This window comes from Diceros bicornis, chromosome 34 (assembly GCF_020826845.1).
Source record: "Diceros bicornis minor isolate mBicDic1 chromosome 34, mDicBic1.mat.cur, whole genome shotgun sequence".
Lineage (NCBI taxonomy): Eukaryota > Metazoa > Chordata > Mammalia > Perissodactyla > Rhinocerotidae > Diceros > Diceros bicornis.
In genome coordinates this window covers 12,753,320-12,781,235 of record NC_080773.1, presented here as the reverse complement: position 1 = coordinate 12,781,235, position 27,916 = coordinate 12,753,320, and the positions used below count along the sequence as shown (strand labels likewise).

Genomic DNA, 27,916 nt, shown 5'->3' with positions numbered 1-27,916 from the left:
TCCTGGGCTCCCTCTGGCAGGCGAGGGGCAGAGGCAGGAAGCCAAAGAACAGGAGGAGGCAGCACGGTTAAGAAGCCAACAAATCTTTATTCAAGGCCTGCAGTTACTGGGAGGAGGCCATGATGCTGGACACACCTGCGGAGAAGAGAAGGCAGGACGAGAGTCAACATGGGAAGAGCCTCCCGGGAGACGAACCTCCAGCCACCAACCACAGCACCCACAATTTAGACCATCAATGCCTTATGGGCCCTGGTCACCATCACAAAGGCAGTTTCGGGCAGCAAAGGCCTGGACTCTGGAGCAAGGAGGCCTAGGTTCAAATCGCAGCTCTGCCTTGTACCAGGTGGGTGACCCCGGGGAAGTTACTGAGCATCAGTTTCCCCATCTGTGTGAAGCACCTACCCTATAGGATGGTAGGATTACATGCTGTGCTTAGAACACTGCCTGGTGCTCAGTAAGTCACTATTTTTAGTATTATCGTCACTATCATGAGCATTTACTCTGGACTACACGTAGGACACTCTAAGTGCTGGACCGGCATGTCCTCACTGCAGAGCCCTCTGCTCCAGTGACCTCTCACACAGAACCCAACACAGTGGGCACATATCATCTAGACTGGGGGTCCACGGTCCCCACGTGCAGAGACGACTGCCCACTCAATCTCGTTCCTCAGTTAGGTACCAAATTAGCTGGTCTGGACCGAGAAGCCACACTGTACCAGGATGTATCTTTAAAACACCAGAATCCCATTCAAGGGCAGCCCAGTGGCACAAGCGGTTAAGTGCGTGCGCTTCACTGCGGCGGCCCGGGGTTCGCTGGTTCGGATCCCAGGCGCGCACCGACACACCGCTTGTCAAGCCATGCTGTGGCGGCATCCGATATAAAGTGGAGGAAGATGGCCGTGGATGTTAGCCCAGGGCCAGTCTTCCTCAGCAAAAAGAGGAGGATTGGCAGATGTTAGCTCAGGGCCGATCTTCCTCACAAAAAGGAAAAAAAAGAATCCCATTCAAGAGGGTGGGGAGGAGACCCAGGGTCCCAGGGAGCAGCCCACTGGTGCACCCCTGGGTCTCGCTCACTCCAAGACGTCGGTGTGGTGAGCAGAAGGGGGAGCGTGCGCATGCTAACTGAAGGACTATTTCACCCTCTTCTCAGATGAGTCATCAGTGGAGTCTGTGTGAGTTCAACGTGTGTGTGACGGCAATGACAACCACGGTTACACTCACTGAACTGTGACTGGCTCTTTGCCAAGTGTCACACCTGGACTGTCTCGCTTCACGCTCATACCTCCACGAGGTGGGTATTATGATATTAGTCACTAACTCATAATAAGCGCACGTACCTTACACGTTGATGTGAAGACCAACGACTTAGTAAGTGTAAAGGACTACCAGTGTTTGTCCTAACTATTGGTGCTGCCATCTCCACTTTTTGGATGAGAAAACTGAGGCACAGAGAGGTGAAATCACTTGCCCAAAGCTACACAGCTACGAAGGAGAGAACCAAGATCCTCACCCAGCTAACCCGACTCCAGAGCCTGCAGTTGGTGCTCTGCTGCATTTCAGCAGATGCCAGGGCTGAGCCCCGAGAGCCCTAAGGACAGAGCCCCGGGGAGCAGTAAGGGTGTGGAGAGCCCTGCAAGGCGCCTCAGGCCCGGGGAAGTCCCAGGGAAGGACACCCCGCACCCCCCACCATTCCTCCCTGGGCAGGTTCCTGGCCCTGAACCAGAAGTTATCTACCCAGATCCTTCAGGCCCCAGCCCTGGTCTGTCCAAGGGTGCCCTCAGCCCCACGGTCTGAGGCCTCGGGCCACCACTCACTGTCAAAGTCGATCTTCTCCACGATGTTCTTGGGCTTAATGCTCTCTTCCTGGCTACAGATGAAGATCTGGCCCGACTCGTCGGCACTCCAGCCGTACTTGCTCATCCACACCTTCAGCTGGCTGTCTGCAGGTGACACAGGCAGCACAGGGGCTTCGGTGACCCCAATCCCACAGTATCAGGGGGCCCCGGAGCCAAAGGCGGGGCACCTCCCTTGCCCCATTGCTTCAGAAGCCACAGTATCCCGTTTGCACAGCGGCAGCAGCTGAGCTGGTCTCCTGCTGCCGGCCCTGTGCTTCTAGAGTTCATTCTCCAGACGGCAGCCAGAGGGAGCCTTCAGCCTTCGCATCCTAACCAACACAGGGCCTTGGCTTAGCTTTTATTTTCTAGCTCTCTTTTCTCTCCCAGTGCAAATCTCGGTTCCCAGTAACAGCCGTGCATTTATTTATCTGCTTTACCCCATAACCTACACGAAATGGTCTCAAAATCATGATGTCATCGTTATCACTAACAATATGCCCATGGCATCAGGTTTGGGAACTTCTTTGCAATTCTTTTTTGTCCTTAGAAAACGTACCAGTAAGGATGGCTGGCCAGAGACTGTTCTGCTACTTGAAATAATTCTTTTCTGCGTGACTATTATCAATTTGATAAGCATTACAACTGCTTCTCTTTATATTTAATTTGGAGGGTTGTTTCAGCCTTTCCATTTAATTTCACTTTTAAAATATATAAACCATCTACCTGATGTAAAGCACTTAATATAGTGCCTGACAAAGTGTCCAATAAAAATTAGCTTCTACTGGGGGGTGGGCACAAGGGGTGAAGGGGTGCATTTATATGGTGACTGACAAATAATGTACAACTGGAATCTCATAATGTTATAAACTATTATGACATCAATAAAAAAATGGTTAAAATGGAAAATTTTACGTTATAGATGTTTTACCACAATAAAAAAAGGGATGCTAAAAAAAAAATTAGCTTCTACCAAATAAAAAACAAAAATAAATTTAAAAAGCCCCACAATCCCACACAAAAAAACTATCTGGATCAAAAGACAAAACTAAGAAGGTACTCAGAGTAATCTCTCTCCTCCCGCTTCTCACCCCTCATCCCCAAGGACTAAACCTTCTCCTTAGTTTTTAAATTTTCCTTCCTGTGTTTCTTTTTGCAAAAATAACCATATATACCAACACTATTTTTTTCTTTTTGGAAGGATCTTTTGAAACATAAGTCTGACCCTGTCCCTCCCTGCTCAGAACCCTTCGGTGGCTCCATCTCACTCAGGGTGAAGGACCAAGTTGTCAAGAGGCCCCACAGTATCTGAAGATCTCCCCCCCCCCCCCCCCCCCCCGCCACCACCTCTGCCCTGGGCACGCCCCCTCGCTCACCAGGCTCCTGCCACAGGCGGCCCGGCTGCTCTGTGAACACGACAGGCACACCCCAGCCTGAGGATTGCACGTGTGCTCTGCCCGCAGGCTGCCCACCTCACTCCACTGAGCTAACTGTCAAACACTGTCCCCTCCTCACCCCCATGCGCCCCCGCCCCCTGACCCCCTCTGAGCTGTCTTGCATGAACCACCAGTGGACATGTGCATCTTAACTTGCTATCTGTTTTGCTGCCTCCATGAGACCGAATCTGGGCCATTCCGTTTGTTCACTGCCGTGTCCCCAGGGCCTCGAACAGTGGCTGGCACAGAGGAGGCGTTCAATTAATTTATGCAGAATACATGAATGAATGTGGTAGGCTCTCCCCAAGGAAGGAACGCTTATTACCAATTCCTTATTTCCTCCCTGACCTGGGCCTTCAACAATGACCTGGTGAGGCAGGGACGGGTCCATCTGAGAAGCTGGCTGAGGCCCACGGCCCCTGACCACCCCCAACCTGCGCGACGGACACGAGGGACCCAGAGAGCGCCTCACCCGTCAGATCCCCGAGCATCTCGGCCAGCAGCCAGCGGTCGATGTGCTGATAAGTGATTCCCACGACATGGCAGATGACTGCGGATGACAGGGACAAAGACGGTGAAGAGCCACACACCAGGACCCTGCTGCCACTCCCTACCCTGTCTCCCTGGGGAGCCCAGGCTCGGAGAGGGACTTACATTTTCGGACAGAGTCTTCAAAGCCAGTTATACCTTCCAAGAGGTCCATGTTTTCATCTAGGGCTTGCTGTGAGGGGAATGGTAATGTTCATATCAACAATATCAAGGATATTAATATTAGTAACATTAACAATAATAGAAGCTAACACTTCAGCATTCACCCCACATGCCAGCCATCCTTCTGTGTGCTACCTTATGATGTAACAGACACTATTTTTATGCCCATTTTAGAGATGAAGAAACCAAGGCTCACAGCAACTCAGGGATTTGCCCCAAATCCACATTCAACCACGTCCCCTTGCTCCTGGCTCACTCAGAGCAAAGGCCAAGTGTCTTTCCATGGCCCACAAGGCCCCAAGGATCTGCCCGTCACCTCCCCCTCACTCCAGCCACAGGGGCCTCCTCGCTCCTCAGACACAACAGGCGCCCGCCCACCTCGGGGCCTTTGCGCTGGCTGTTCTCGGGTCTGGCACTCTCCTCCCCCGTGGCTAGCACCCCCACTCCTTCAGGCTTCTGCTCAAATGTCACCTTCCCAGCAAGGGCCCCTCCAACACTGGTGAGGGAAATGAGGGGCCCGCGAGGACAGTGGGAGCGAGCAGCCAGTGAGGCAGGAGGAGAGCCAGGAGAGCAGCTGACCTGAAAGGGTTTGAGGGAGCAGTGCGTGAGGGGCCCTATCGGGGGCAGCCGACAGTAGGACGGGGCCTGAGGACCGCCTGCTGGATCCAGCAACAGGGACGACTGCTGATCTCAACAGAGCAGTCTCATGGAGCATGTGTGTTGGGGGGGAATTGGGGGGCAGAGGGTCACAAAAGCCTGCATGGGCTGAATGGAGTGGTTTCAGGGGAGAAGGGGAGACTGAGCACAGGCAACCTGTCCCAGGAGCGGGTGACCAACAGTCCCAATTCACTGGCAACTGAGGGGTTTCCTGGAGTGTGAGACTTTCCGCTTTAAAACCAGGGAAGACCCAGGCAAAGCAGCACAGCGAGCAGCATGGCTGTAAGCGGAGCAGAGAAAGGGGGCAGGAGGCGGAGCTGGCGGGGAACGCGGAGATCACTGGCGAGCTCTCTTCTTTAGGCTAGAACTCAGTGCAGGGCAGGTGTTCTATGGTGACAGAAGTTACCCAGGAAGGCCAAGTCTGCTGTTACAAGAGAGCAGGGAGAGCCGCTGGGGTGACGCCCGAGTGGGTGAGAGGGAAGGGGGGGTCAGTGCATAGAGAGGGGGCTGGCCTGAGATGGGAGGAGGGACAGGTCACCCACTAAAACAGAGAAGTGCTTGGTCACCTGTTGGTAGATATCAGGGCAGGAACGCATGCGAGTTCTGCCTTCGCTGCTTCTATTTTCCCACGAAATAAGGAGCCAGACCATAAGTTGAGGTGAGAAGAAGGGAGGGACAGATGAGGAGGTGTGAAGGGCTGTCCAGGAGAGCGGGGAGGGAAGCAAGACCCTAGGCTCAGAGGGGCTGAGGACTGTGGATCTGCGTTGCCACGGGCTCCTGGTGGGCTGTTCTCCAGTCTTGCTCATCAGAGGAGAAACGCTCAAGATTTATGCTCAAGAAGGCAGCAGAGCACAGGACTAGAGCTGCTGGTCAGACCCAAGAATGTTGGGCTGGAGACCTCAAGGAGGTGAGCTGGGAAGCTAGGAGGAAGTGGTCAGAGGGTGGAAATGTGTGGCATTCATGAGCAGAGGACAGGGAAATTATCGGTGAAGACAAGTACAGGGCAGTGGCTCCCAGCCTTAGCTGGGCGTCACAATCACTTGGGATAATTGTTTAAAATCCCACAGCCTAGATCACACCCAGATCAATTACATCGGACTCTGCAAGGGCAGGACTCAAGTGTTAGTATTTTTTTTTAACTCCTCAGGGCCGGCCCCGTGGCTTAGCGGTTAAGTGTGCGCGCTCCGCTGCTGGTGGCCCGGGTTCGGATCCCGGGCGCGCACCGACGCACCGCTTCTCCCGCCATGCTGAGGCCGCGTCCCACATACAGCAACTGGAAGGATGAGCAACTGTGACGTACAACTATCTACTGGGACTTTGGGGGAAAAATAAATAAATAAAATAAAATTATAACTCCTCAGGGGTCCAGTGTGCTGAGAACTGGTCTAGGCTAGACCGGGAGTGAGAGGCAGAGGCCACATGGAGGATACGAGATGGAGGAAACGAGAGGTCAGGGCGGTGGGAGGATCACCAATCTGGCTTTCCAAGCATCTGAGAATGAGGAGAGGAGAAAAGGGTGGCAGTGAGTAGCAGCTAAATCCCTCATGCAATGACGAGCAATCACCTGGGGGCTGACCCCACCAAGTGGGGCAGGAGGCGACGACACACGACCTTCAGGGCTGGGGGGTTTCAGGAGGGGAGGGAGATGGGTCTGGGAGAGGCAGTGAGAAGCAAGGAGACCGTTGGCCTCCCACTTGGGAAGCCGCAGAAGTGGAGGCCGGGCTCCAGTTAGAGCAAGAGACAGAGCGTTCAAAGGATGGAGGACTTTTGCAGGAAGGATGGGTGTGTGTGTAAGCCTGAGCCTTGTGGGCCCAGAGGACGGCCTGGGAGTCCTGGCGCCGCGTGAGGATGACAACTCCATGAGATCACGCACACAGGGCTCATCGCCAGGCAGCCAGAAATGTACACAGTCGTTACTTTTAGCAGTCTGCTCCGAGTGCCCAGTCACCCTCCGTGTCCCGGCACCCAAGGGAAGTTACCCAGAAGGCCTGGAAGTGGCAGGTCTCCAGTAGGTCTCCGAGGTACAAAATCTGCCGGATCGGCCGTTCTTCTTGCTGGGAGGAGGAAGTGTTAAGGAAAAATGGCCTTGGAGCCTGAGGGGGCTGCTGCTGAGTCCTAGACCGTCCCTCCCCGCCCACCTTCTGTACAGAGCGCAGCACGGTTAAGGTAACCGCAAAGGTGAGATCAAGCTAACGATCTGATGATGGGGACAATGAAATCAACAACGGCCCATCCACACACTGAGATCGAGTCAACTCTTACAGAACTGAGGTGGAGAACGTGACAAGACACACTGTGAAGAAAGCAAGATGCAGAACAACATGCATAGTAGCATACCACTTGGGTGGGGGGACACCTGTATATAAGCACACACACGTGTACACATCTAGGGGCTATCTGTGGAAAGGTACCGAAGAACTGCAAACAACTATTGCCTCCTCGGAGGAGAGTGAGATGGCTGTGGGACAGGGGAGGGAGGAAGCTCTATTGCTTTTCACTGTATGCTTTTTTGTACTTTTAACAGCGTATTGTATGCCTTTTTTTTTTAAGCCACCAAAACAGACCCCTGGGGAAGGTGGGCCATCTCTCGGAAGGCAGGCACTCCCACGGACCACCTGGCAGAGCAGGTTCAATGAGTAAGCCAGCATGTCTCAGCTCAGCCGCTATCCAGCAGGTACAAGCACAGGGCCCAGCATGGATGGGGGACTCTGCCAAGTTCGTCAAGAGACGGGATACGTATAATGAAGTTCAGCTGACAATCTAGCTCTTCAGGACTCCTGCCTCTTGCCTGGCGGTCTTTACTCAGCTAGGCACCCTCATGGGAATCTTTCTAAAGCATACATCTCCCCATACCACTCTGCAGCTTTAAAACCTTCTATGGCTCCCCAGTGCCCTTTCTGAATCTGACCAAACTCCACCTTGAAATCTGTGGTGCGGCTATGGCAAACTTCCTCTACTGCCTCTAAAACACAGTACTGAGCTCTTCTTTTCCTCCAGGCTTCCCTACATACTGTTCCCTCTGCCTGGATCACCCTTCCCTGCTGCTTCACCTGACTCTTCATCTCTCAGATGCTCCCTCGTCCAGGAAGCTTTCCCTAACACCCAGACAGGGTCAGGTGCCTCCTCTGGCCCCTCTAACCCCAAGCCCTGACTGCTCCAGGCTGTCACCGACAGGGGCCTGTCTCCTCCAGTGGGCAGTGAGCTCCGTGAGGGCAGTGTCCCAGCCCCACCCAGCAGCGGGCCAAGCCCAGATCAGGCACGCAGTGTTTGTGGCTGAACTGCCAGACCACTTCCAGGTGAGTTCATCTACTGGGCCACGCCCCCTCCCCCCCACACCAGCCTGGGAGCTGGAGGGATACGTGTGCCTGGTCGATCATGCACTTGCACAGCGTGAAGTCGGTGTGGGGCAGGTTGGTGAGGGCCTTCAGCAGGATCTGGGCAGTGACCGTGGTCTGGAAAAAGGCCGGGTTGAACTGGTACCTGAGAAGGGGAACAGAGACATAGCAACAGCGGCACCTCCGGGTCCCTGGACCTCACCAGCTGCCAGGCAGGCCGCCCACTGCTTTGGCCCAGAGCTTGGCAGCTGGACATGCCTGGACTCCTATCCCAACCACAGCCCTCTCTGGTCGTGTGACCTTAACCTCCCTGAGCCTCCTTTCCTGCTCCGTATATGGGGATAGCGTGGCTAGTCAGACACACACTGTTCCGTGGATCACAAACAAGTGAGTACAGAAATAGTAGCCCGGAGTAGTGGGTATACACTTCCCTGCTGAGTGTCCCTGGACTACTGACTTTAAACTCTCTGTACGTCAATTTCTTCCCTTGCAAATAACAACGACAATAACAACCATGTCTACCTCACAAGGGCAATATAGTACCTAAGTGAGTTCACACATACAAAGCTTATAGCACCATAGCTCCGTTCAGTGAGTGCTCATGAGGCAGAGGTCATCACCAATAACAATCAAGCCACAAATACAAGTGCTGTTATCACCACTTTATAGGTGTCAAAACCGAGGCTATACAATCTGTAAAAATCACCCAGGCAATAGCCTGTCAATAAAGCACTGAGGCGGGGAGAACCCCAACATCCATCCACAGAACAACGGATAATCAGGACACAGTCGCACAGTGGAACACGATGCAGCAATGACAACATACAAACTGCAGCCACACAGACAACGGATGGATCTCACAGACCCAGTGCTGAGTGGAAGATGCCAGACGCAGAACAGCATGTGCTGAATGACTACATTTGTGTCCCATTCAAAGCAGGAAAACCTGAGCTAGGCTAATCAGGATGCATGCATGTGTGGTAAACTCACATAAAGGCAGGCCAGAAGAGCATAAGAGTGGTTACTAGAGTGGGGGATGGGGTGGTTGGCACAAAGCATATGGGACAAAGACCCAACACACTAGCAATACTCAATTTTGCAATATGGATGGTGATCACGATGTGAGTGTTCATTTATAATTACTTGCTAGACTACCTATTTGTTTTATGTACTAGCCCGTATGTGTGTCTTGTAATGAATTTTTTAAAAACCATCCTCCCCCTGCCCCAACTTCCTTGGCTTCCTAGATTTGCACACCAAGAAAAGCCACATCCTGCAGGCCACTCCAACTCCCACCCCACCCAGTGTTAGGAGTGCACCCTGCTGGCAAGAGGGTCGGGATGGAGACAGACACTCACAGCTTTAGGACAGCCAGGTTGGCTTCCAAATCATAGGCATTCTCCTTGGCCTGCGTCTCCACGTAGCGCTCCAGGGTGGCCAGATTCTCAGGATTGTACCTAGGGGGGATTCAAGATGGACACAGGAGCTGAGGTCAGTCACTTTACGGGACTAGGGTGCAGGTGGGCACTGTAACCTGCTCCTCTCTCTCTCCCTCCCTTCTCTCTAAATCTGGTACTGGTCACCTACTCTACCCAAGTCTGGAATCAGCCCTATAACCTCTAATAAAACTTATCCACATCCCAGATCTAAAGCTAAGCTCTAAAGCCCATCAAAGCCCTGGGTCATTCCTAGGACGCCTCCCCAGCCTCTCAGCCAATCAGTCATGGCAGCCTGTATACCTGGCCTCCTGGACATCTTTGCCTCCCACCCCTTGCTCCCCTCCCCAGGCCCCCACTCTGGTCCAGCCCCATCCTCTCCTGCCTGGCTTCCCCCATCACAGCCCTGACCACTCCTGGCTATCACTGTCTACTGGCCGGTTTGTCTGGACTCTGAACTGGGAACTCCATGAAATCATGACTTGCAGCTGTACTGGTCACCTCTCGTCCTCAGCACTGACAGAGTAGATTTTAGCGAACACGTACTGAATGACTGACATAAAAGGAAAAGAATGAGAGATGAAGAGACACAGTGAGAGACTGAGAAGCAGAGAGAGAAAACTAAGGGACAGAGAAAGAGTCTTAAAACAAAGAGGCAGGGACTGGGTGGAAAACAAGACTATCTCCTGCCTTTAGGCCTTTGCAGCGCTGTTTCCTGAAACGTCTCCAAGACAACAGGGAAATGCCACCTCAGGGCAAGCCCAGGACCCTGACCACCCCTTGCTGTCCCCGAAAACCTTCTCCTCCACCCCGCCTGGCCAAAAGCGCTCCCTCCGACCGGGCTCAGACCTGTCGATGCCTTTAAGCAACTTGCCCACGTTCGCTCTCATCTGCTCAAACATCGCCATGACTGCCGTCGCCTCCCACACCGGGGCTGGAGCCGAAAACCCGGCTGGCCCGGCGTCCTCGAGGACCGGAAAAGGAAGAGGCGGCGGAAACGGAAACTACGTCATTGTTGTCCCTCCAGCCAGCCCCGGGGGGTGGAGAAGGGGAAGGCTGTTGCGGCGGCTGCCACGCTTTCCGGCTGTCACGTGACTTCTGCCCCTCGGGCGCAGTTGGCGCTTGCGCACACGCTCCACCCGAGCTCGACCAACGGCATGAGAAAAAATTTCTCCTAGCCCAGTGCTCAGGCGCCGTCTCAGGCGAGGAGGCGGGGCTAAGCTTTTCCCGGGCCTCGCGTAGCCGGTTCTAGCTCCCAGGACGTGCGCGCGAACTCGCCAGGAAGGAGATGGAGCTCTAACGGCGTGCGCGCACGTCGCGTTGCGCGCGGCCGTGAACTCACGGAACTGCTGGGATGCGCGTAGTAGCTCTCCGTTTGGGCCTTGGCCAGGTCCCGAGGGCGGTGCTCTCTAAGGTCCCCTTTGCCCCAGGCCTGGGTCCCCGAGGCAGGACCGGGAGCTCCGCAGTTTCAAGCCTTGAACCTGGTCTCCATACCCCACCCTAACTCTAGGGGTAGGGGCCTGCAAATCTGTTGTGCTCTGCCCGGTGGGGGCTCGAGTGAGGGGCTCCTGGACCCCGCCGGATTGCGCCCAGTCCCCATAGGCTCCAGTCTTGTGGGTGAAGGCGAGCGCCCATGTGTGCCATCATGAGTTATGCGTGTACAGATTCTGCACACTGCAGGCCTGAATGCCCCCGCATGTGTCATATATGTGGAGGTATGTGCTCTGGGTACATCCACATGTGTGCACACAGGTATCCCGGCACGTGCACGTCGACTGGTCTGCGCACCGCACAGGGGAGTAGCACTAAGCGCGTGTGTGTGCCCCAAGTGAACAGTAATGTACGCTGCATGGCCGTCGCTGTGCAGACTTGCCATCTCTGGGTTGTGGCCAAACCCTCAAGCACTCAGCAGAGGTTCAACTGTGGTTCCTAGTCGCCGCCCAGAAACAGAACGCTGACGGGGAAGGGAGGGGGGTGCTAGGGCACCCCCCAAGTCACAATTAAGATAGTTTGCATCTGGTTTACATTCAGCTCAGGGCCCTGGAGGTGGAGAGGGGGGTCCCCTGGGTCCCAAAGCAAGCTGCCCCTCACAGGCTCTCAGGGGACAGGGGGTGGAGCCGGCTGCACAGCCCTGCGCTGGGGCAGGAAGCGAGAGTGGGGAGGGGGGAGGCCACAGCCGGTGGAGGCAAGGCGGGTGCAGGGCTTGTGGGGAGGGAGGGAGGTGCCAGCACTCGAGCCCTGAGGCCCTGCTGGCCGCTGGGCGCAGGCCCAGCTCCGGCCCCCAGGGATGGACCTCGTGGACCCCGACATCTTTAATAAGGACCCCCGGGAACACTATGACCTGCTACAGCGGCTGGGTGGCGGCACCTATGGGGAAGTCTTCAAGGTGAGGACCCCCCTCCTTCTCCATCACCCTCAAACCAGTGACCTTTGGGGTGAGGCCCAAGAAGGGAAGGGGATGCGAGAGGGTCCCAGCCCTCGGCTTTGACTCAGGGATGCTGAGGGAGAGCTCAGGCGAATGGAGCCTGCCTGACTGCCAACTTCCCCTTTCCAAGGCTCGAGACAAGGTGTCGGGGGACCTGGTTGCATTGAAGATGGTGAAGATGGAGCCTGGTGAGGAGAGGACCCAGGAGCTCCTTCCCCACCCCCACCCCCACCCCCACCTTCTGGGACATGGATCTCCCCCGTGCCCCCTCCCTGCAGCCGCCTTTTCTCTCCTGCCCCTCCTCGCAGATGACGATGTTTCCACACTGCAGAAGGAAATCCTCATCTTGAAAACTTGCCGGCATGCCAACATCGTGGCCTACCATGGGAGTTATCTCTGGTGATGAGCCTCAGATCTGACCCCACCCAGCCCCTAGCCCAGAACCCCCGTTCCTGACCAGGGCGTCCCCTAACCCGATCTCCAATCCTGGACTCGCATTTTTAACTGGGGCACCCCTAACTTAACTTCCCAGTTGGAAGCCCCTCTTTTCTGACCAGAGCACCCGCTAATCTAATCCCCAATCCAGAACTCCCTTTTCTAACCAGAGGTCCCCAATATTGATCCCTTCCTAGTAACCAAACCTGAAACCAAGTCGCCTAAAACTAATCTCTCATCATCCTGCCCTTGGGGCCCCTTAGTTTCACTCTCTGCTCCTTTAATGTAAGCTCCTAAATTCCCTGACCCCCAAATTAATATCCCATATGCCCCAATAATGACCTGTGTCCCCCAGACCTGTCACCCTGGGCACCTCTGTCCCCTCCCGACCTCCACAACCTTTGAGAGCTCTGCCCTCTCTCCTGGCTTAGCGTGGGACAGCAGAGGGTGCCCTGGGTTAGGAGCCCAAAGACCTGGGTTTGAGTCCAGTTGACCCTGAGTATATATTTCCTCTCTGAGCCTCAACTTGCCCATCTGTAAAATGGAAGTGGGGTGTTCTCTCTGGTGGGCAAGGGGAGGTAGAGAGATGACAGCTGTTATATTAAAGCTCCTGTTGAACTAGAACAAGACAGTGAGCCAGGGGCTGTCCTATAAGTAATAATTTATTACTGCTGTTGTTATTATTATTATTATTGTTATTATTGTTACTCTTGAACTGTTGTAGGCTGCAGAAGCTCTGGATCTGCATGGAATTCTGTGGGGCTGGTTCTCTCCAGGACATCTACCAAGGTGAGAGGAGGGGTAAGGGCATCCAGGCAGCCCCTGCCCCTCCAGTCACCTCTCCTGTCTCTCTGTGTCCCTTTTTTCTGGTCCGTGTGTCACACAATGAGCCCCTCTTCTGGGCCTGGCCTGGATGATGCTGGGGATGCTGTGGTGACCGAGTGGGCCCTAGGCCCTGTCCGCTGGGACTGGGCAGCCCAGCCTTAATCTTTCTGCGTGTGGCGATCCCTGCTGCTTCCCCTCCGCGTCTTCCTCTGTGTCTGCGTTTTCTCACCAAGGTCCACGCGTGTGTGTGAGTATTGCTGCGTTTCTGGCTTATAGTTGGTGCCCACGTTTTCGTTGAATGCGTGAATGAGTTTCTGATTTCTCTCTCGCAGCCTGCTTTTCATTCTCTTGGAGAATTTGCGGGTGTGGGTGGGGTGGGCTGATCACCTCTCAATTTCTGATGCCCGCCTCTGTCTTCGACCATCTCCCTGTCTCCCTCCAGCCCAAGACCTCAAATGTCAGAAAAGGAAGGACTTCATTAAGAAGTCCTCGGGGGGAAACTGAGGCCCACAGAGAGACAGTGATTCACGGCCGGTCTGTCAGACCTGGTCTCTGACCCCCTCTCTTTGTCTGTTGTCTGTCTCTCCAGCCCTCTGTGTCTCTCTTTTTCTCAATATCTCTGTCTTCCTACTTTTTGGTTTCTGACCGTCTCTTTCTTTCTCTTTCTCAATTTGGATCTGTTCCTGCTTCTCTTTGTGTCTCTCTCCCTCTTTCCCTCTCTCCCTCTCCCCCTCTCCCTCTCCCCCTCTCCCTCTCTCCCTCTCCCCCTCTCCCCCTCTCCCTCTCTCCCTCTCCCCCTCCCCCTCTCTCCCTCTCCCCCTCTCCCCCTCTCCCTCTCTCCCTCTCCCCCTCCCCCTCTCTCCCTCTCCCCCTCTCCCCCTCTCCCCCTCTCCCTCTCTCCCTCTCCCCCTCCCCCTCTCTCCCTCTCCCCCTCTCCCCCCCTCCCCCTCTCCCTCTCCCCCTCTCCCCCCCCTCCCCCTCTCCCTCTCTCCCTCTCTCCCTCTCTCCCTCTCTCCCTCTCCCCCTCTCCCCCTCTCCCCCTCCCCCTCTCCCTCTCCCCCTCTCCCTCTCTCCCTCTCCCCCTCCCTCTCTCCCTCTCTCCCTCTCCCCCTCTCCCCCTCTCCCTCTCTCCCTCTCCCCCTCCCCCCCTCCCCCTCTCTCCCTCTCCCCCTCTCTCCCTCTCCCTCTCTCCCTCTCTCCCTCTCCCTCTCTCCCTCTCTCCCTCTCTCCCTCTCCCTCTCTCCCTCTCTCCCTCTCTCCCTCTCCCTCTCTCCCTCTCTCCCTCTCCCCCTCTCCCTCTCCCCCCCCTCTCCCTCTCTCCCTCTCCCCCTCTCTCCCTCTCCCTCTCCCCCTCTCTCCCTCTCTCTCTCTCCCTCTCCCCCTCTCTCCCTCTCTCTCTCTCCCTCTCTCCCTCTCTCCCCCTCCCCCTCTCCCTCTCTCCCCCCTCTCCCTCTCCCTCTCTCCCTCTCTCCCTCTCCCCCTCCCCCTCTCTCCCTCTCTCCCTCTCCCTCTCCCTCTCTCTCTGCTTTTCCTCATTTTGCAGCGTCACATCACCTCCTGCTCAGAGTCCCCCCATGGCTTCCATTTCCCTCCGAAGAGAAGACCAAACTCCTCGTCCTGCCCCAGAGTCTGACCCGCCCCCCTCGCCACCAGCCGACTGACCTCACCTCCTGCCACTTTCCTACCCTGAACTCCACTCCACTCACTTTGCTGCTTTCCAGGCCCGCCAGACACTCTGCCACCTCCCGGCCTTTGCTCTGGCTCTCCTTGTTCCCCCTTGGAGCCAAGCAGCACTGCTCACAGCTTCACCCTGTCACCTCCTTAGAGCAATCTTCGCTGACCACCCTGTGTAAAATGTCATACCCCTTCCCACACATATTTCCTGTTGTCTTTTCTTGCTTTATTTTCCTTCTTACTGTTTATTAGCGTCTCACGTACCACATCTTTTACTTATTGATCTTGTTTACTGTCGGTCTCCCCATCTGCAGTGTTCTCTCCACAAGGGCAGGGATCTCTGTCTCTTTCATCCGCAGCTGTATCCCCCGTGCTGACCACAGGGCCTGGCACGCAGTAGACAAGCAGTAAATATCTGCTGAATGAATCTGTCTCCCCGGCCTCTGGTTCCCTGCATTGCTGCCTCTCCCTGTGGCTGACCACCCCTCCGTCTTCCCCTCTCGCTTGTCCTGTCCTGTTTCCCCTTCCCCATGTGGCACCCTCTCAGCCAGTGTGAGTGGGGGCCAGGGGCTCTTGGGCCCGTGTTGCCTGAGTCCCACCCAACACCGCACTGGGGTGACCTTTGCAGTGACAGGCTCCCTGTCAGAGCTCCAGATCAGCTACGTCTGCCGGGAGGTGCTCCAGGTGAGGAGGGGCCTGGTGGGCCTGGGGGGGTGGGGCAGGACCCTGCTCCAGCCCCCAGGCACTCACGGCCCCATGTCTACCCTCGTCCCCAGGGCCTGGCTTATCTGCACTCACAGAAGAAGATACACCGGGACATCAAGGTGGTCTGGGGGCAGAAAGGGGGCCTTGGTGGGTGGGGGGCTCATGAGACAGGAGTGCTGTTGAGCTGTGGGGGGGTGGGGGGGACCAGGGGGTGGAGGCAGTGTTGGGCTGGGGGGTGTCTCTGATAGCCTCTAATCTCCCCTCCTGTCGTCAGGGAGCCAACATCCTCATCAACGACTCTGGGGAGGTCAGACTGGGTGAGTGTGGCTGGTGGGGGTCGGCAGGGGGCCTGGCTGTGGGCGCGAGGGGAGCAGGGACCCCAGGTCACTCTGTCTCTCCCTCCGCCTCTAGCTGACTTTGGTATCTCGGCCCAGATCGGGGCAACACTCGCTCGACGCCTCTCTTTCATTGGGACGCCCTACTGGTGAGGGTGCCTGGCGGGCAGCTGGTGGGGGGCAGCGGCTTTTCCCACGCCGGATCTCTGGGAATCTCCTTCCTGGCGCCTTTCCCCTGCTCTGCCGTTCTCTGTTGACTGTTCTGTCTTCTCTTGAGTCTCCGTGTACTGAGGTCTCTCTGGGCCCTCTCCACCTGTTTCTCTCAGTGTTGTGTTGATTTTTTCCTGATCTCTCTGTCTCTCCGTGTCTGTCTGTCTCTGTCTTTTCCCTCTGCCTCAGTCTGTGGCTCTCTCTGTTTCTCTGTTCCTGTCTCTCTCTCTGTCTCTGTCTTCCAGTCTATCTCTCTCTCTCTATCTTTACCTCTCTGTGTCTGTCTGTATTTCTGTCTCTCTCCATCTTTATGTCTCTCTCTCTGCATCTGGCTCTCTCTCTGCCCCAGTCTTCTCTCTCTTCGTCTCTCTCCTGCCCCCACTCCCCACACCAAGGAGTTTCCTCCCCCCTCCTTGTGTCACCCCGACTCTCTGAGGGTCTCTGCCCCCAGGATGGCTCCAGAAGTGGCGGCCGTGGCCCTGAAGGGGGGGTACAACGAGCTGTGTGACATCTGGTCCCTGGGCATCACAGCCATCGAGCTGGCAGAGCTACAGCCGCCACTCTTTGATGTGCATCCTCTCAGGTAGGTGGCGTGGTGGGTCCCCCTGGAGGGATCCCCAACCCTGACCACCACCCCCAGCCTGCTTCCCCACATCAAGACCTCCCTGCAGGAGACCCCCAAGGATTCCCTCAACCCAGAAGCCTTTTCTTCAGCCCTGCACACCAGGCACCCCCAGCGCAGGGAACCCGCCTTGAGCCTCACTCTGCGACACTGTCACTCCCTACTGTGATAAACGGCGTCCCCTGGCAGTGGCATCCTAGTGCATTGTAAAACCTGAACCTCGTTCTCGTTCTGTCCCTCACTTGGCTCTCTGCTGACCTCAGAGCTAGTGGGGACCCCTCGAGCCATGATGTGTGACCCCCACTGTGAGTCTGAACCCCATGTTCTCTCCTTACTCTTCTAGAGTTCTCTTCCTCATGACCAAGAGTGGGTACCAGCCCCCGCGGCTAAAGGAAAAAGGCAAATGGTAGGAGAGAGTGATGGGCGGTGGGCAGAGCCAGGGTTGATGGTCTGATGGGCAGGTCTCAGTCCCCTCACCCCGGAACTTGGCTTCTTCCTCCCAAGGTCGGCCGCCTTCCACAACTTTGTCAAAGTGACCCTCACTAAGAGCCCCAAGAAACGACCCAGCGCCACCAAGATGCTCAGCGTAAACCTCCCCTCCCCGAAGCCCTTCCCAGACTCTTGCCCCAGAATTCCCAGGGCCTTCCTAGAACGATGATAATTTAGTTCCACAGAACCCCCTTTGAAAGACCCAGTCCCTCAGAATTCCCCAGTGCCCCCAAGACCCTCCAGATTGTACCTCAGACCTTTTTCCAAGATATCCAGAGTTGTTAAAACAAATTCCCAAGGGCCTTGAGACCCTTTCCTGGGTGTACTCTGGAATTCCAGGGGAAGCCCAGTGCCCTCTGAGACACCTCTGGAATTCTCCAAGTGCCCCCGCAGGACCCCTAAATTCCTCTAACTCCTCAGAATTCCCAGGCCGCAGCTCCTCACAGCTCCTGCCTTCTCCCTCGGTTGGCACCTTCCCCATAAGATTCTCTACTCAAGCCCCCGTCCCAGCCTCCCCCTGCACACCCGCCATCTGTCCGCTGACACCCTCCTCCCCTCCCGCAGCATCAGCTGGTGTCCCAGCCCGGGCTAAATAGAGGCCTAATCCTAGATCTTCTGGACAAACTGAGGAACCCAGGGAAGGGGGTTCCTGTTGGCGAGATTGAAGATGAGGAGCCCGAGGTGAGGGTGCCCTGCTGATGAAAGGACTGGAACCTTCCAGCCTTTGCTCATGCTGTGCCCCCTGCCTGGAGTGCCTTCCTGTTGCCTCTCTTAGAAGGAAAAAAGAGAGGGGGGGGCTTGCACAGGGCTGGGGCACAGAGGTTACGGGAGAGCTAAGGGCCCCAGGCTGGCCCACAGGGTGGCGGGGGCGCTGGTGGGCCGTGGGCCTGATGCACTTGCCGCTCTGCCCAGCTTCCCCCTGCCGTCCCCCGGCGGATCAGATCCACCCATCGAGCCAGCTCTCTGGGGGTCCCAGATGCAGATTGCTGTCGTGAGTAGAGATCCTAAGCTTGGGGACACCTGACCCTATAATAGATCTAAGAGACCCCCCTTGACCCCCATCACCCATCACTTCCAAAAAGACCCTCAGAGACCCCCATCACCATCTGACCCCACAAGAGACCCCAGAGAACCTCATCACCTGACCTACAAGATGACTATAGAGACCCCACCTCTCTGACGTGCACACAGACCCCATGAGACTTCCTATCACCGCCCTGACCCCCAAAGAGTCCTCAGAAATCTGTCAGATCCCTGACACCCAAATGGAACTCAAAAACGAACACTCTGTAACCACTTTGAGTCCCTACCTCCCTGATCCCAAACCCTGACCCCCAAAGGAGACCCCTGTAAACCAAGATCCCTCCCCCGTAAGGGACAGCTCCAGTCCTAAGATCCTGACCCCAGCCCCCCAAATTCTACTCTTTCTGTTCTCAAATCCATGTGTGTTACCCGACCCCTCACCCCTCCAGGGCGGCACATGGAGTTCAGGAAGCTCAGAGGAATGGAGTCCAGACCCGCAGCTGACACCGTGAGATGCCTCCCCCTGCTCGCCCCAGATGCCCTCCCCTTCCCCAGGCCACTGCTGACCCTTTACTGTCCCACAGGCCCGCTTACAGCCCCCTGGAGACTTCCGGAGCAGCAGTCCGAGGTCAGGGGCCCCCAGGGTGGGGGGAGGGCGCTGGGATGTGGGGGAACCGCCTGAGGTTCATGCCTGTCGCTCCTCAGGAGGACCTTGTCGGAGTCCGATGATGACTACGACGACGTGGACATGTAAGAGAGGCTGGGGCCAGCTCCCAGGCCCTCACCAGCCCCACCTGCCTGCAACCCACCTTGCCCCCCGCCACCTGCCTCCCTTCTCCCCCTGACCCCAGCCCAACCCCCAACCCAGCCCCCACTCTCCTTCCTCTCCAACCCCTGTTCCTAACCCCACCCAACCTCATCTTCACCTTCCTTCACCTCAGACCCCTGACCCCCAACATGTTCCCGACTCCAGCCCCACCTTCCTTCATACCTGACTGTGATCAGGACCCTAACCTCAGCTCCCACCTTCTTATATGACCTTTGACCTGACTCTCAACTTCAGCCCTCAACCTCGCTTGCCCTCAACCCCAGTTCCTTCCAGAATAGCCTTCTGCTCCAGCCCGAGATCTTTCCCCACCTATCCTGCTCAGCCCTGGGCCCTCCACCGTGTCCCCTAGCTCCTCCTAGATGTTGCTCCAACCCCTAGACCTCAACTGCAGCCCTAACCCTCCACCCCTGGCCTTCATCTTCATCTTCTTACCCAACCTCAGACTGAACCTTGGGCCCTGGGAATTTCCCCCACCCCAGATGCTGAGTCCCAGACCCCAACCTCAATCCCAACAGTCAGCCCAGACCCCCAGTGTCAGCCTCAGGGCCCACTCGCCCATCCACACATCTCATCTGTAACCGGCTCCAGTGTGGCTCCAGGCACCAAGCTAGAACCTGGCCCCCAGAGCTCCTGTGATCTGTGTGACTAGGGGGCTGTGAAGGTTCAGGGACTTGATGCATTGTTGGCACTTGATGTCTAAGAGTTGCTGTCACGATTATCACCACGGTTATTGGTCCTTTAGTCCTCAGCGCCAGCCCAGACCAAGTCACCCCAACCCTCCTGACCTCAGACTTCCAGCCCTGAACCGCCCATCTTCCCCCGTCCTTGTTCCCCACACTGCACCTGCTTACCCCATCATTGTGTTTCAGCCCCACCCCTGCAGAGGACATACCTCCTCCACTGCCCCCCAAGGTAAGGCCCCAGGCCAGAGCTGGGGGCTGGGGGCCAGGAGGCTAGGGCCCTTAGATGCTGGGGTCTGGGACACCAGGTCCGTTGAAATCTGGGCTGATGAGCACACTGGGATCCGGAAGTGGTCTCCCTGAACCTAGGGGTGGGATTCAAAGTATTTAGCGTGATGGACACTGTCCTAGGAACCCCTGGCACTACCCCATCCAGCATTAATTGCTGGGTTAATTCCTTTGTTGCAGGCATGAGTTGATGTCAGGGGCGGGCGGGAGGGGAAGGCTGGAGTGGTGGGTGGTGGTAGGACATTGTGGGGAGGGTCAGAGCCATGGCCAATGTCGGTTCTGGCCGACGGGGGGTTGGGAAGGCATGGTGCCCTCCCTCTGAGATCATCTAATGTATTTCCCATGCCCCTTCCCTATCTCCGAAGCCGAAGTTCCGTTCTCCATCTGACGAGGGTCCCGGGGGGACTGGGGATGAGGGGCAGCTGAGCCCGGGGGTGCTGGTCCGGTGTGCCAGTGGGCCTCCCCCACGCAGCCCCCATCTTGGGCCTCCCCCAGCCACCCGCAGTCCCCACCTAACTGCCCATTCAGGTAATGGGACAAGCTGGGGTGGGGGGTGAGCAAAGGGCGGGGGTGGGCAGGAATGGGGGGGTTTGAGAGCTGATTTTCCTCTACCCATTTCAGAACCCTCACTCTGGAGCCCACCCCCCCGGGAGCCTGACCAGCCCCCACTGTTGCCCCCTAAGAAGGAGAAGATGAAGAGAAAGGTGAGGCTGGCTCTGCTGAAGACTCGCACCTCTGGATGGGCTGGGGATGCCTGGTGGGGGTGGGGGGATGGGAAGACTAATAATGATAGTAGTGACAGTAGTTGAGCCGTTCCTCTGTGCCAGACACTGATCTCGTGTCTTTACATGGCGTAAACCTCCAGAGATAGAGGTAGACGTCACAAAGATAGAAATTATCCCCCATTTCACAGATGGGGAAACTGAGGCACAGAGCAGTAAGTAGCTTGCCAAGGTCATAAACCTTTGAGGAGGCAGAGGCAGGATTTGAGCCCTGGCATTCTTGCTCCAGAGTCTTAACCACTGCACCTTCCTGTCCCCTCCTCCCTTTTGCTGGATCTGTTGCCACCCACCATGGCCTGCCCAGGGATGTGCCCTTCTCGTAAAGTTGTTCAATGGCTGTCCCCTCCGGATCCACAGCACGGCCGCCTGGACACACCCCTCCACCAAAGGTGGGCATTCAGGAGGGTTAGGGGAGCATAGAGGGACGGGAACGGACCCTAATGGAAGGCCGAAAGGCAGGGACAGGGGAGGGTCTTAATAGGGTGGGGAGTGGCAGAGCTGAGCCGAGTTACAGTTGGGGTTTGGGGATCAAAGATGGGAAGAGTGAAGATGAGTTTGAGAGTGAAAACTAGGAAGATGAGAGTTTGGGGGCCAGGGGTGTCAGAGTCTAACAGAAAGGACAGAGTTGGGAGTACAAGATGGGGGACAGTGAACCCCACTAACCTCAGTTGGAGGTTAATGGTAGAGAGACTGGGATCAGCATTTGGAGGTCAGAAGTTTTAGGGATCAGAATGGAGCTGGAAGGGACAGAGTTTGGGGATCAAAGATGTGGAGAGAAGGTCCTTGTCGGGTAAAATGTTAAAGAAAGAACAGGAGAGTTTGGGGAGTCACACTGGGCAGAAAACGTCATATGTAGGGGGCTCTGAGGTTGAGGATCCTGTGCTAAGACAGGATTAGCATTCTGGGACCAGGACTGGAGAGAAAGAGAGACAGAACTTAGATGGCTGTTTGGGGAGGCATGTCTAATGCTGGGGTCAGAGTTGAGGAGTCAGAGCATCAGGATTCCGGGTCAGAGATGGAGGAACCACCCGAAGCTGGGAAGGCAGAGGTAGGCAAGACTGAGACCAGCTCAAGGGACCAGTCAGGGTTTCAGCTCCGATTTGGGGAAACAGAGGCTGGGAGTGTCGGTGTAGGATGAGAGTTAGAGAATTGAGGGTCAGGGCTGGGGGACAGGGTGCTGGTGTTTGGGGTCAGACGGTAGGGGTCTAGGAGGTCCCCCAGGATGAGGCAGGTCCCAGCGTCCTCATGTCTATCCCCCCAGACCAGCACCTTCTCCTGGGGGCCGAGGAAGGCATTTTCATCTTGAACCGGAACGATCAGGAGGCCACGCTGGAGATGGTGAGGGACGGCACCCAGGGGGGCCGAGGGCGGGGGCTGGAGTTGGGGGTTATGGGGTCTCAAAGGAGCCATCTCCTCCCTTCTCTGCAGCTCTTTCCTAGCCGGACTACCTGGGTGTACTCCATCAACAATGTCCTCATGTCCCTCTCAGGTCTGGCTGTGGGTTGGGTGGGAGGGGTGGGCGTCAGAAGTTAAGGGGTCCAGGGTCATGGGGTTGGGAGGTAGATGGGCACAATTGAAAAAAATCTTAGGCTCCTGCCTCTCAGAGCCTGTGGTTCACATCCCACCCACTTTTCACTGTGGAACTTGGGACAAGAGATGTCTGCTCCCTGAGCCTCAGTTTCCCCATCTGTAGAATGGGGCTCACTAATAGTCCTCACCTCTCAAGTCAGTTTTGAGGTCATTCCTACAATAGGTTTGTTTTTACATTTCTTCGATGTCCAGATGACAGAACTTATTCCACCCTTTACTAAAATAGAGTGAGCAAGTTATAGATTAAAATTTTGTGTCATTGTTTTATAAACGTTTTGTGTAAAAGAATTTCTAACTTATGGGGAAATGCCAAGCTAAATAGGATTCATGAACTAGTTAATGTCACATCAGTGATGACAAACTTTAGAAGAATTCCTAGATTGGTTTCTTCTTTGTTTAAATTACTTTATTGAGGTCACATTGGTTTACAACATTGTGTGAATTTCAGGTGTATATTAGTATATTTCAGCTTCTGTTAGATTGGTTTCTTCTTAAATTGTGTAATGTGTGTAACCTCATCTGACTGGTTAAGTGTCCACAGTTTCTCCTGTGGCTGTGAGCACCACAAGGCTATGGGACATATTTATTTTACTCACCACTGCTCACCAGAACCAAGCGCAGTGCCTGGCCCACGGTGGGCATTTAAAACATGCTGAGTGAAAAAATGCATAAATGAAAAATGTTTGAGACTTGAAGGCATGGGAGTTTCAGACAGAGGGATGGGGCGCAGTGAAGGGATGGGGCCAGGTGGGAGTGTCCAGTGTCCTATAACTGCCTGCTTCCCCCTACATACACACATGCTGCAGGAAAGACCCCCCACCTGTATTCTCATAGCATCCTGGGTCTGCTGGAACGGAAAGAGACCAGAGCAGGAAGCCCCATCGCTCACATTAGCCCCCACCGGCTACTGGCAAGGTACCAGCCCCTAATGGCACCACAGACCCCTGTAATCCCCCCTTTCTGCTGTCCCTCCCCCCATTCACGCTTATCCTCTTCTGCAGGAAGAACATGGTCTCCACCAAGATCCAGGACACCAAAGGCTGCCGGGCGTGCTGTGTGGGTGAGAGAGAGCCCCATGGGCGTGCAGAGAGGGGGCGGGGCGGGGCCAGGCGCGGGGCTCAGACTGCATCCGCCCGAGAGGCTTGCAGAGTTAAGCAGGGTGTCCAGAGCTCGGGGAAAGGTGTGTGGCCTTTCAGGGACGGGGAAGGGGAGAGAGGATTGACCCTAACCCATCCTTACCCACCCCCACAGCGGAGGGCGCCAGCTCCGGGGGCCCGTTCCTGTGCGGGGCACTGGAGACGTCCGTGGTCCTGCTTCAGTGGTACCAGCCCATGAACAAGTTCCTGCTGGTCCGGGTAGGGGGCCTGTAGAGGCTGGGGACTCTGAGGTTCGGTGGCCAGGGCCTTCCACCCCTTGCGCTTCGGCTGAGAGCTCCGTGAAGCCCCCCTTCCACCCGAGGCCCCGCCCCACCCCCCAAGGCCCCGCCCCACCCCCAAGGCCCCGCCCACCCAAAAGCTCTTCGTTCTGATGTCTTCCTGATCCTTATGTTTCGCCCCTCGCCCCTGGACTAGTTATTCTTCGAGCCCTATGCTCTGCCCCCTCCGGTCTCTAAGGAGACCCCATTCAGGTCCTTTGAGTCTCTAAGGAGACTTTGCTGCTTTTGAGGCCACGCCCCCCGGGGGGCCCTGCCTTTTTGTCACCAAGGCGGCGCGCCCCCAAAGGGAAGCTGCGCCCACTCTGAGGCCACACTCGTCAATTTCTAAGGAGGCACCACCGAAGCCCTCTGCGGCCTCACCCCCTGAAATTTCTAGATGGCACCTCCCAAGACTGAGGGCCCAGGAAATACTTGGGAAGCCCCAGGCCCGCCGTCCTCCCGGGTCTCGCCCCCGGGCCCCGCCCCCGGCCCCCGCTGAGCCCGCCCCTCCGTGTGCGGCCCGCAGCAGGTGCTGTTCCCGCTCCCCACGCCTCTGCCGGTGTTCGCGCTGCTGACCGGGCCAGGCTCCGAGCTGCCCGCCGTGTGCATCGGCGTGAGCCCGGGGCGGCCGGCGAAGTCGGTGCTGTTCCACACCGTGCGCTTCGGCGCGCTCTCCTGCTGGCTGGGCGAGATGAGCACAGGTGAGTGGGGCGGGGTCTCGCTGGGGGCGGGGCTGCTGGGAGGTGGGTCTGGGTGGCTGGGAGGGGCTTAGCCTGAGGCGTCACTGGGAAGGAGGTCGAACCTAGAGGGGGCGGGAGAAAGGCGGGCGTGTATAGTTGGTGAGATTGATGGCCAGGGGGGGCCGCTATGATGGGCGGGGTTTAGCCTGCTGGGTGGGGTATGGAGAGGGTGCCTAGCCGAGGAAGGCGGAGCGAGGCGGAATTCGTCCTTGAACCCCCTCCTCTCGAACAGAGCACAAGGGCCCAGTACAGGTGACCCAGGTAGAGGAAGACAAGGTGATGGTGTTGATGGACGGTAAGGACCCTCCTCCCTCTCTTTACCCCACTGTTCTGGATCTCCGCCCCCAGACCCTGCCTCCTTCAGGTCCTGCCCTGTCTTGCCCTGCTTCTCGCACTGAATGTATTGTCCAGTCCCTCAGTAACCTTCCAAGCCCCGCTCTTAAAGCCCTCTCTCTACCCCCTTCTAGGGTCTCTGAAGCTGGTGACCCCAGAGGGGTCCCCAGTCCGGGGACTTCGAACTCCGGAGATCCCCATGACAGAAGCGGTGGAGGCCGTGGGTACGTGCCGGGATGGGAGGGCCCAGGGTCCAGAGGGGAGGCTCAAGTGATACCCAAGGTAACAGGCACCAATTTCCTCCCAGCTATGGTCGGGGGGCGGCTCCAGGCCTTCTGGAAGCATGGTGTGCAGGTGTGGGCTCTCGGCTCCGACCAGGTAAGTGCCTCCATCCCAATGCCCACCACCCGCCCCTCCCACCACAGTCATCCCATTCATCAGACGCACTGGGAGACCTGAGTTAGGGTGTAAGGTCCTGGAGGAAAGCTTCCTCCAGTCTCAGGTCCCCTTCTCCACCCCAGGGTCTCGAGTCCTGAGCTCATCCCGGGCCACTGTGTGACCTCGTGCAAGGGACGTTGCTTCTCTCTGAGCCTCAGTCTTCCAACTATAAAATGGGGGTCACTGTAGAGATATGTGTGTGGTTAAGAGCATGCCTGGGTTGGAATCCAGCTGAGTGACCTTAGGCAAGTGACTTAACCTTCCCGTGCCTTACTTTCCTCATCTGGAAAATGGAGCAAAAAGTGGTGCTTAGCTCATAGAATACTATGTGTCAGACTCTGCCCCTACGTGTTTATATTTTATTTAATCTTCATGATCACCTACCAGGCAGGTACTATGATTTCACAGGTTAGTGATCTGAAGCACAGAGAGGTTAAGTAACTTGCTTGAGGTCACTCAGCTAGTGAGTGGTATTAGCAAGAATGGTTATTTCTGGACCTGAGGCTAGAAGTTCAGAGACCTCCCCCTTGCTCGCTTTGAAGGAGAGGGATGGAGTCTTCTAGATGCTAACACACACACCCTTTCCCCCAGCTGCTGCAGGAGCTGAGAGACCCCACCCTCACCTTCCGTCTGCTTGGCTCTCCCAGGTACGGGCTTGGGGAAGGGGACAGAGGACCTGGGAGGGGGCTTCTGATGTGGAGAGGGCATCCTGAGGTGGCCCCAGTCACCTGTATCTTTGGCCTGGACATTCTCTCACCTGGTCTTCCTGCTTCCATCTCTGCCCCCTATAGTCCATTCCCCACACAGCAGCCAAGGGGGTAGTTTCATTTTTTACTTTTATTTTAACTTTTTATTTTGACATAACTTTAGACTCACAGAGAAGTTGCAAAAATAAATTAAAAATTTCTTGTATCCCCTTCACCCAGATTCTCCAGATGTTAACTTTTTTTTTTACCGTATTTGCTTTATCCTTCTTTTCCATATATATAAATATATATATATTTATATATATTTTGTATATAAATTCTTTCTGACTATTTGGGTGTGAATTGCACACACGATGCCCATTTACCCCTAAACACTTCAGCGTATGTTTCCTAAATCAAAGCAAGGACACACTCATAGAAACCTCAGTGCAGTTGTCAAAATCAAGAAAATGACACCGAGACATCATACCTTCTAGTCCACACACCCATTCAAGTCTCACCAGTTGCCCCAATGATACTCTTTATAACCAAAAAAATCATACTTTATTTTCTGGTCCAGGATACAATCCAGGATGATGGGTTGCATCTCCGAGTCATGTTTCTTTAGTCTTTCTCCTGGAACGATCCTTCAGACTTACTTTCTTTTTCATGACCTTGACACTTTTGACAAGTACAGGAAAGTTGTTTTACAGAAGATCACTCAATTGGGTTTGAGGTTTCCAGGATAAGCATTTTGGGCAGGAATACCGCACAAGTGATCTTGTGTCCTTCGCGATGCATCGTATCAGGAGGCCCACGTCAGTCTGTCCCACTACTGGTGACGTTATCTTTGATCATTTGGTTAAAGTGGAGTCAGCCAGGTTTCTCCACTACAAAGTGATTCTTTTTTTCCTTTGTATTAAGTATCTTTTTGGGCGATTTGCTGAGACTATGTCAATACACTGTTTCTCATCAGACTCTTACCCACTAGTTTTAGCATCTATTGATGATTTTTGCCTGAATCTATTGGGATGGTTACTAAATGGTGATTTTCTCTTTCTATCATTCCTTCTACATTTATTACTATTTTCCCTACTACATTACTACTGTAGGGAGGAGTTGTCCCTTCTCCACCATTTATACATGTATGTATGTATGTACATATGTATGTATGTATTTCAGCAGTCTCATGGATTTCCATTTTATTCTATGGATTCTAATCTATTACTACCCTTATTTATTTTGAGGCACAAATACTCCCAGATTTAGCCAGTGAGAGCCCCTTCAAGGATCCCCTGTGACCTTTTGACATGCCAGAGGAGTCCTTTAAAATCTAAATCTGATTGTGTCACTCTCCCTCTATTTAAAACCCTCCTGTGGCCTCAAGATAAACACTCAGTCCTGGCCACATCCCACAAGACCATGAATTCTGCAGCCAAGCCCCAGGCTCCCTCCCAGTTCAGGGTCTTTGCACAGGCTGTTCTCTCTGCCTAGAACACTCTTCCCTGCCTTTCACCAAGTTCCCTCCTGAGCCTCTTTCAGGCTCCACCATCCATTCCTTGGGGGCACCTTGGCTGACCCCTTGGGCTAGGTTTCTCTGCTGTGTGTCCCATGCTTCTTTGCACTCATGTAATTCTCTGATTCATGTTGGTCTCCCACTCTAAACTCAGCTCCCCACGGGCAGGGATCACGTCTGCTTGTTCACTGCCATAGCCCAGCATTGTGTTGGCACAGCCTCTATTAACTCCTTTGTGAATGAAGGAAGAAATGAATGAACAAACTGACTTCTCTCTTCCTTCTCCAGGCCTGTGGTGGTGGAGACACGTCCAGCAGACGATCCTACTGCCCCCAGCAACCTCTACATCCAGGAATGAGTCCCTGGGGGGAGGTGTCAGGAACCAGTCCCTGCACCCCCCTCCTCCCCAAGGGACACACATTAGTGGTCATGACATGTCCTGTCCTCAATAAACATGACTTCAGCCTC

At 55.4% G+C, this 27,916-nt stretch overlaps 2 protein-coding genes across 2 annotated transcripts; one reads left to right on the top strand and one right to left on the bottom strand.

Annotated features, from left to right (window-relative positions):
• Nucleotides 1-67: 67 nt before the first annotated feature.
• On the bottom strand, nucleotides 68-10,394 carry EIF3K (eukaryotic translation initiation factor 3 subunit K). The gene is made up of 8 exons (XM_058529256.1): nucleotides 10,259-10,394; nucleotides 9,332-9,430; nucleotides 7,998-8,118; nucleotides 6,618-6,692; nucleotides 3,925-3,991; nucleotides 3,743-3,820; nucleotides 1,817-1,942; nucleotides 68-135 (listed from the first exon to the last, which is right to left on the bottom strand). Exons 1-8 carry the CDS (start codon nucleotides 10,315-10,317, stop codon nucleotides 104-106), a joined length of 657 nt encoding a protein of 218 aa, XP_058385239.1. The 5' UTR covers nucleotides 10,318-10,394; the 3' UTR covers nucleotides 68-103.
• Nucleotides 10,395-11,564: 1,170 nt separating this feature from the next.
• Nucleotides 11,565-27,916, top strand: MAP4K1 (mitogen-activated protein kinase kinase kinase kinase 1). The gene is made up of 31 exons (XM_058529254.1): nucleotides 11,565-11,795; nucleotides 11,965-12,022; nucleotides 12,143-12,233; nucleotides 12,994-13,058; nucleotides 15,397-15,452; nucleotides 15,545-15,592; nucleotides 15,748-15,790; nucleotides 15,885-15,957; nucleotides 16,470-16,601; nucleotides 16,984-17,046; nucleotides 17,145-17,226; nucleotides 17,694-17,810; nucleotides 18,042-18,120; nucleotides 18,602-18,660; nucleotides 18,737-18,780; nucleotides 18,858-18,902; nucleotides 19,851-19,893; nucleotides 20,315-20,477; nucleotides 20,571-20,653; nucleotides 21,036-21,120; nucleotides 21,993-22,069; nucleotides 22,160-22,220; nucleotides 23,128-23,236; nucleotides 23,323-23,381; nucleotides 23,573-23,676; nucleotides 24,262-24,436; nucleotides 24,708-24,770; nucleotides 24,943-25,032; nucleotides 25,116-25,186; nucleotides 25,838-25,893; nucleotides 27,737-27,916. The coding sequence occupies exons 1-31, from the start codon at nucleotides 11,697-11,699 to the stop codon at nucleotides 27,804-27,806; spliced, it is 2,463 nt and encodes an 820-aa protein (XP_058385237.1). The 5' UTR covers nucleotides 11,565-11,696; the 3' UTR covers nucleotides 27,807-27,916.

What these genes read in the sequence shown, in the direction of transcription:
- EIF3K (XM_058529256.1), bottom strand. Translation starts at nt 10,317, where the DNA reads ATGGCGATGTTTGAGCAGATGAGAGCGAACGTGGGCAAGTTGCTTAAA. An exon ending in TTGCTTAAAGGCATCGACAG is followed by an intron (nt 9,431 to 10,258) that starts GTCTGAGCCCGG and finishes AATCCCCCCTAG; the next exon opens with GTACAATCCTGAGAATCTGG. An exon ending in GATGCTCGGGGATCTGACGG is followed by an intron (nt 1,943 to 3,742) that starts GTGAGGCGCTCT and finishes TGTCACCTGCAG; the next exon opens with ACAGCCAGCTGAAGGTGTGG.
- MAP4K1 (XM_058529254.1), top strand. Translation starts at nt 11,697, where the DNA reads ATGGACCTCGTGGACCCCGACATCTTTAATAAGGACCCCCGGGAACAC. An exon ending in GATGGTGAAGATGGAGCCTG is followed by an intron (nt 12,023 to 12,142) that starts GTGAGGAGAGGA and finishes CCCTCCTCGCAG; the next exon opens with ATGACGATGTTTCCACACTG. An exon ending in CTCCTCCACTGCCCCCCAAG is followed by an intron (nt 19,894 to 20,314) that starts GTAAGGCCCCAG and finishes CTATCTCCGAAG; the next exon opens with CCGAAGTTCCGTTCTCCATC.